Genomic DNA, 8317 nt, shown 5'->3' with positions numbered 1-8317 from the left:
AATTCATTAGAACATACAAGCTATCTACTGGGTTAGCAGGCAAGTAGGAAGCTTCATTGCTTCTTTGTAAGTTAAGTGGGTAGTATGATTGATGCTTTAAAAAAAAAAAAAAGTATTCTTTTTCTCCATATAGAACAGCATACTAAACCCAATTCTCCTGTGATACTCTAACCTTCAGCTGTCTTCAGTAGTAAGTAAAACGTGAATCCATAAAATACAGTTGTTTCCTGCATAATGGATTTGTAAATTCTGTATTTGAATTCATGTATCCATTTCTTAATCTGTTCGATATACTGTCATTAAAAACTAAATTCCTTAAAAGTATGCTGTGTACCTATTTTAATATGGCTTTGGGTTTGGAAGAAAATGTATAACAGAATTTATGCTAACAATGACATAGGGAAAAAAATGTGTGCATATATTAAAATGTTTCATATGATTGCAGTTTGTGCCTTCTTTTAGAGTTACTATACTAACTTTAATACCTTTATTTCAAGGCAAAACCCCAACATTTATGAACAGAAAATAATACTTGGTCTCTAGCGCAGAAATATTTTTGTTGTTAATGACTGACTGAAGCGATTAATGTAAAACAGAGTTTTTTTTTTTTTCTTCTCCTTCTGAGCTAGACTTCATTGCTTTGTTTTGGGAACAGAATGGAATAAAATCTCATCTTTTGGTTTTTTGTGTTTTCAGGCTCGGATAGCGTTTTTACAAGGGGAAAGAAAGGGTCAAGAAAACTTGAAGAAAGATTTAGTGAGAAGAATAAAAATGTTAGAATATGCATTAAAACAAGAAAGGTAGGTATACAAATTGTTCAGCTTTTATCTGACTTGGAAGACTTTACAGACTGAAAGTTCCATCATGTTATGTAAACTATCTTTACTAGATAATTTTACAGTTACTTTATGTAAACTGTCTTTATCATTGGTCATCTTTACACTATGTTTTCTGATAAACTTTAGTGTCTGCTATAATAAAAAGTTGCATAATTTTCAAATTGTTTGGACTCGTGTCTTAAACACAGAAAGTCAAATTGGACAGTGTCCCTTTTCTGAGTTAGAGTAATGATATACTAAGTAAGAATAAACGTTCCAAAAAACATTTAGACCTTATTACTATACCTTTACCTGCTCTTCAGTGGTATTAAACTTGAAAGGATGAAAAATATTGTTCTCTTGATTCCCTACAACTATTTTGTATGTGTTGCATGATGAAAACTATATTTTGTGGCAGAACAGAATCCTTTAGAAGTTAGTATTACATTTTGAAGTATTGTTTTTTCATGTGGTAGATGCTTGAATTTCTAGTCTCAGTAGGTGCATTTTCTGTAGCATTAATTTAATGCTTTAAAAACTAAAATTCCATTCAGTCCATGCAGGCTACTGTCCTTCAAAATTACATGCTGTTCTGTTGCCTGGCTATTTCATTTGACCAAAATCAGTAGTTAATTTTGCAAAAACACTGGGAAAATAATCTTGTCATGTGCCTGTACTTTTAGTAGTGGACTCAATTCTTACATTTAATTTTATCTTGCTCTTAAAAAGTAGCTGAATCCAACAGTGTAAACAGCTTGAGGATCAGGCAACAAAATAGGTAGCCTTTATTTGTTTATTTTGATTTGAGGGGAACATACCTGCCAGAGTAAACTTAAAATTTGTAGCAAAGTATAGTGAGGCTTCACCTGAATTTTTTAGTTTGTTGTCCAAGAGTAAGTATGTCTAAATATAGTTTACATTATGAAGTAGTACTGTGAGTAAGTGACTAGTACAGAAATAACTTTGATTAATTGGTTTCATATTAAAAACTAATGTTTTGGCAAGGATGGCTACATACCTCTGTGTGAAGTGTCCAGTATAAAGGTGTTTCAGAAAACAGTGTATGTTCATACAGAAAGCCATATCGGGACATCATGTGTTTTCTGGTGAAGTAATAGGCAGAAAGTCCTCATTCAGCCCTGTCCTCTAAATGGAAAGTAACTTAAGGTTTCCAACCAGTGTAAGACTAAAAGTTACATTGTTATATCATACCAGTAATGTGCAAGTCACTCTGGATTCACGGCACATGAAAAGTATGCAAAGTGTTGGGGTGCGTGTAGTCTTCCTTTAAAGAACATTGAACATACCAAAGGAATAATGTGCTGTTATGGCAGACCCAAGTGTCTTGGGTATAAGTAACTTTCTGAAGTTGAAGGAAAACATTGTGGTTATTTTGGCAATAATAAACTTTGTGTGCTGCACATGGGAGACGTTCTGCAGATGTACACCATAAGGCTGTGAGGATTGCCTACTTACTGAGATAAATCAGAGGCAGTTAGTTACAGCTGGAGTATGAAGACATCATATAACAGAATGCAGAATTCGAAGATGAACGGCATTGGTGAAACCTCATTCCTGCTTTCCCCTGAAATGCAGCTGCCTTTGTAGTTTGACTTCCCATGAAATTCCAAAATTCAACTGATGGGCAAGAAACTTGTAATCATATGTACAACAGAAGCAGAACAGCAGGAGCATACAGTTTGCTTTAGTTCTTGCGGCTAGTGGGTACAAGCCAACACTGCATACTTTTCGAGAGGAAAATCCTTGCTTGAGTCCCAGTTGAATTGTCATGAAGATTGCTAAAAACATGAATTGAAACTCTGGGGTTGATTGGTGAATGTGTGGGAGGCAATGAGGAAGCTTTCTGTTATTTTTTGCTACAAATGCCCAGTAGTTTGAGGGGCTCTAATAGTGAAAGTATGATGGCTTGAGTAAGGAAAGCAAGCAGATACTGACTTGTCAGTAAATCATCCAAGAATGATAGTATGTTAATTTCTTGGATGTTGCACGGAATAAAGAGTTCAGGGTAATAAATGTTATTTTTTTTCCATTGTTCCTCTGAGTGAAGAATCACAACTAATGAAAAGAAACCAGCCCAAAGCAAAATAAATTCTGAGAATTTCAGATCTGAAAATGTTGACAGCGATTTTCAGTGTTGCACCTGATTCCCCCCACCACCTTTCTCCTCTTGCTGCTCACTCCCTGATGCTGTCAAAAAGTTTCATGCAGTGAAATTTCACATTATAGAGAGTCAGAAACAAACTCATTCAGATAATGATGACTCTTGTGACTTCTTAGAAAAAGGATATGAAACAGGACATCAGTGTGTAAGATTAAATAAAATGCAGTAGTAGTTACAAAATAGTTTGATATTTCTAGTATTTATCTCTAAGTGTGTGCAACAGGTGTGATAATGTTTTAGAGAAGTAAAATGTTGTTTATTATTTTAATGCCCTTAAATATTTTGGTAATTCTGTATGAATTTTTGTAATAAAATTAGGCCTTTAGTTATATGTATGGGATTTTTTGTTTGTAGCTAGCGGATATTCCTTTATGGTGATTTGCAGACCCAGCCAGATTTCTTCTCTTGTGTGCTCTGAGCCACTCTACTCCAAGCTTCATTAGTGTAGTGCTGTGGTTAAATTAGTAAGACTTGCTGAGGTCATAAAACTGTGGCTATATTTTGACTTCATGGGGTTTGGACTGGAGCTGGCTTATATCCTTGCAACTGAGTGGTAGGATTCAACAGTTAAATAGCAGCAAGCAGTTAAATCAACTTAGGGCATTCTTTCTCCTCCTCTTTTTCACTCATAGAAACCTGGCCTTAAAAGAATAGCAAATCAATACTCAAAGAAAGATGCCTCTTGTAGAATTCAGTTACTGTGTGGTGTGGGGGAGTAACATCACTGACTTGTCAACAACACTGTAGCTTGTTAGTGATTTTTAAGATATGTAATAATTACCCTCGTTTGTATGACAATGTGGAGAGGAATACACGTGCAAATATATAGTTTATTGGAATTTAATAAGATTAATTTCTTACTGTAAAACTGAAGTTGACCATCAGATGTGATGTGAAAGATGTAACTGATCTCACTACATGCAGCAATATTTTGGCTTATTTGTAGTGGCTAGTCATTGGTATAATTTTAGATCAGATACATCGTTATCTTCTCTAATGAATAATTAAAGCAGAATTTTAATTAATGTTTTGAAATTGTAGCTCCAAGATGGAACAACTGCTCCTAAATAGTATTTGCCACAGCTCTAAATTGATCAATTTTAGGTTGACTTTTCAATTACAGTGCTTTATTGGCTTCAGTTATGAATTGAGCAAAAACATTTCATCTGCTTTATTTAACTTCACAATTTCATAATTATTTTTGTTTTGATTTTTTTTAACCCCCAAATGTACAGTACTTTATAGGGCATATAAATCATAGTATGTACACTTTATCTGGAAAGCTTGGTGGAACACTGCCTTATTACAATGTGGAACAAAGCTTTGTCTCTCAGTTTAAAGAGAGCACCTAGGGTAGAGTGTCTTACTAGTGCATGGATGAAATATGAACATATTCACAAATAATTTAAAAAATTATGATTCTATTTAATTGGCAGTCAGATTCAGGTCACACAAATACCTAGCTTCAGGAGCCTTAGTTACAATGTAATTGCGATGAAATGCAGCATTTTATCTTACTATAAAGGGTCAATAGTGCCATCTACTGGTAGTTTGTTAATGAGACTGTTCCTAATTGTAATTTTAGCAGAAACTTCCATAATTTAGAAGAAAATCTTCTATACCATCAAATATGTCAGGCAACATTTCAGATGAAGTTTTACCTTCAATTTGGAAAAACTTGCAGCAGTGGCTCAGCCATTTGAGAAGATTTGTTGGAAATCCTTGGTTTTGCCCAGCATGTGTTCCATTATGTATCTTTTCTCTAGAAGTTTCATATTTGAGAGTGGTCTTTAAAATTGGTGGGAGCTAGGTATGGTTCAGTTACTCAGAAAACTTTGGTCAAATGTTTAATTTAGAATTATGAAGACAGCTGTATTTTATAGAGACTTCTTTAAAATGTAGCTGCTAACATATTTACAGAGATCTTTCACCTTGGCTCTACTGCAGAACATCTAGAGCTCTTTTCCCTGAGATTTTGAGTATTTTTGCAGAGGATCTAAGAGGCAAAAGTCAAATTGTGAAAGGTCTAGGATAAAGTTAGAGAATTCCAGGATATAGGTGTAGGTAGTTCATGTGGTATTCCTGGAGGTAAAGGGAACTGAAGACATTTTGATGGGCAACTTGAGTAGAGAATAAGATTTGGAAGGCTCATACATATCTGCATGGAAATAGTATCACCAAGACCGATTTTTTTAAAAAAGTGATGGAGGAGAGGTTAGGGGATCAGAGATCAGGAGATGGGAAGGGGTGAGGCATGTTTGCATAGGTGGACTGAGCAGGAGTTGGAAGCTAAGCCTCCAGTCAATGAGGAAGAGAAAATCAGTAAAAGAATGCATATGTTGAGGGAATCCAGCACTCTGATATGGTTCTTCAGAGGAAAAGATCTCTATCATAAGCAAAGATGGAACAGGAGAGAAATTGAAGCGGAAATTGAAGGTGGCAAATAGGCAGGAATCCCAAATGTGAGGTTCATTCATCGTAGTGTGATTGACTAGCTATGACAGTGCTACAACTGAACAAATAATCTCTGCTAAATAGTTGAACCTGCTGGTTTTTGAAAGGTTCTGTTAGTAGCTGACACACATGAAAAAAACCCACATTCTTGGAGAATGTACTAAACTCTCATCTGTAAGTTATTTTGTAATTGTGAATAATTGTAAGAAGGTTGTCTCGAAATTGTGTTCTTGAAAGACTAGAAATAATTGTATGATGCAATAATTATCACAACAGTTTTATTTGGATAAATTGTATTGTGTTAGTATGGTGGTTTTAAATGGGAATAGTAGAATGTTTTGAGTTGATAAAAGCATCGTATGCTAATTTGTTGAACATTTGCATACTTTTTCAGGGCAAAATACCATAAATTAAAATATGGCACAGAATTGAACCAAGGTGACTTGAAAATGCCAACTTTTGAATCAGGTAACTTTTTTACAATAGCCTGTTTTAGTATAATTCCTTTATACACTGTTCTAGATTTGCTATGTTCAATTTATTGCAGCTTTCATTCTTCCCCCCACCCCCCTTAGATGTGTTATAGAGAAGATGTCTAGGAAAGGTTTGGTATTGGGTAAATATTGTTTAATCTGAAAATCAAAATTGACCTTTCCTTTTTTGAAAGAGCTCTGAATGTCGAAGAAAGTTTTAAATAAAGCTACACAATTCCTTATTTAGCTACTGCTTCTCCTTATTTCTTCTAATACCCCTTCTTGAAGGATTTAATTATTTTTTGCCATTGTGCCATCCATCCAAAAGGAAAGCATGAGTGCAGAATAAACATAAGAAATACTGTTGTTTTTTGGTGCTTTTTTAGGATGCTAGTTTTTAAAGAATGAGGGGAAAAAATTGTACTGCATTGGCCTGGAAAAAATGTTGTTGAGCTTCTATCTTAAATCAAGGAAAAAAGTCCTAATAGAAAAATTAGGCTGCCATTATTGATACTTTGGAGCACATCTGATTTTGTAATGTGGATATAAAGTTGATCATAACAGTTTTGCTCTTCACAATATTGCAGATAGAGGAAAGCATTTTTCATAACAACTTTGGACTATTTAATAAGCAGAATTGCATGTGGCTTCTCTTGAAATGTAGGTCTTTGGGAAGTTGTACTGTTGGCCTGTATTTGTGTAATGTGCCTTAAAATTGTGGTCTACATACTTTTATTCTGATGGCCACCCCCCCAGCTTTTTCAGGTTTGTTTGTTTTCTGCTTTAGAAGAGCCATGTTTTGGGTACTTCATACCTGGTTGAAACCAGAGATCATTATTCATATTTCTTGCTTGATGGGATTTTTCATATGTGTTTAAAAGCAGTATAAGTTAGATGTTAAAATCTAACATTAATCTATTAATCTAATCTATTAGTTTGTGCCATGTTTTATAGTCTCTGCCATAGTAAAAGTGCAGTGGGTCTAGATTTTAATTGTTGATAGTAAACTGATGGAATTTGTGTTAAACTTCATGTTTGTTTTCTCCAGATGCTGATACATGTTACTGCTTTTCTTATTTTAACTGTATTTTCCATGTTGCTTTCTAAGCATCTCTGCTTTGTGAAAGAGATATAGCCTGTTTTCTTAGCAGTAACACTTCAGCTGATCAGGGCAAGGTTTTCTTTTGTGTGCAAGTTAAATATTTTTCTAGTTCCTTTTCTGCATGTAGGGGGTCAATTTTTTTTAACTGATTCTGTTCTGTTAAATTATTTGGTTGATGCTTCAGCAAAGAATTAGAAAAAAAAAAATCTTACTTAAAAAGCACTGCATAAGACTGCATTCTAATTTAAAGCTTTTTTTTAAGATTTGCTTTTAGTTTCATTGGTTTCTTGTAAAAAGTAAATTGATTTTAAAAAACAAAACCAAACCCAGAACAAAAAAACCCACCCAACTGTGACACTATCTTTCAGAAGAAACCAAAGATACGGAGGTTCCCGCAGTACCTCAGAATAGCCAGCTGACCTGGAAGCAAGGCAGACAGTTACTAAGACAGTAAGTAACATTGTTGAATATTGGTGTATTCAAACTTTTCCCTGAAGTATGAAGAGCTGTATATGTTTACTGTATGAAACGGAGTAATTGAGGTGTGCAAATAGTGGTTCATTTTTCAGGACTTCGTAGTCTTGAGCTTTAAGCAGTATAGAGTAAGGTTTTCCATATGAGATGGATAGCGATGAAGCTTATTTTCCATAAATGATATAATAGTGGCATTAATTTTTAACAGTCAATACTAATTTCTTTCTTTCTTCCCTCAAATATGCTTTCCCCTTTCTTTCTTCTCTTAATGCATCTAGGTATCTTCAGGAAGTAGGTTATACAGATACAATATTGGATGTACGCTCCCAGCGGGTAAGGTCTTTGCTTGGGCTCTCCAATTCAGAACCAAATGGTTCAGTAGAGACAAAGAACTTAGAACAGATCCTCAATGGGGGTGAATCTCCTTCATCAAAACAAAAGGGACAGGAAATCAAAAGGTAAGTGAAGAGATAAGAAAAGCATAAAGTTTAAGTATGTTTTACTTAGTCATTGATATGTACTTGTCAGTTCACATTGAACTTTCAACTCTAGAGTCTCTGAACACCTGTGAGTGTCGCTGACTACAAATGATTATGAACTTAACTGAAATTGATTATACATAGGAATGTATGTATTGATATTACATACTTATATGTATATTATACATATATATTATATAAAGGAGAATATATAGTGTATTGAAGCTGAATTTATGTCATATAACCACTTTGGAGTTGTTATTTTACAGAAAGATTCTGTTGAGTGGTGCTTTTATAATAAGGAATTAGGCAGCCATAGAAACTTCTTCGTACAA

The 8317-nt window shown here is 34.4% G+C and overlaps 1 protein-coding gene across 3 annotated transcripts in view; it reads left to right on the top strand.

The window, feature by feature from the left end:
• The first annotated feature begins 697 nt into the window (after positions 1-697).
• STRN3 (striatin 3) overlaps positions 698-8317 on the top strand; it is a 46702-nt gene continuing 39082 nt past the window's right edge. For all 3 annotated transcript variants that reach the window (XM_009290355.1, XM_009290354.1, XM_009290353.1), the window contains exons 1-4: positions 698-800; positions 5849-5922; positions 7398-7479; positions 7782-7961. In XM_009290355.1, coding sequence (XP_009288630.1) covers positions 772-800; positions 5849-5922; positions 7398-7479; positions 7782-7961 — 365 coding nt within the window. In that variant the 5' untranslated portion in view covers positions 698-771. The remainder of the gene's footprint in view (positions 801-5848; positions 5923-7397; positions 7480-7781; positions 7962-8317) is intronic.

The sequence above is a fragment of the Aptenodytes forsteri genome, unplaced genomic scaffold (genome assembly GCF_000699145.1).
Source record: "Aptenodytes forsteri isolate BGI_AS27 unplaced genomic scaffold, ASM69914v1 Scaffold108, whole genome shotgun sequence".
Lineage (NCBI taxonomy): Eukaryota > Metazoa > Chordata > Aves > Sphenisciformes > Spheniscidae > Aptenodytes > Aptenodytes forsteri.
Note: the sequence above shows the minus strand (reverse complement) of the source record. Positions and strands in the feature narration are given on the sequence as shown.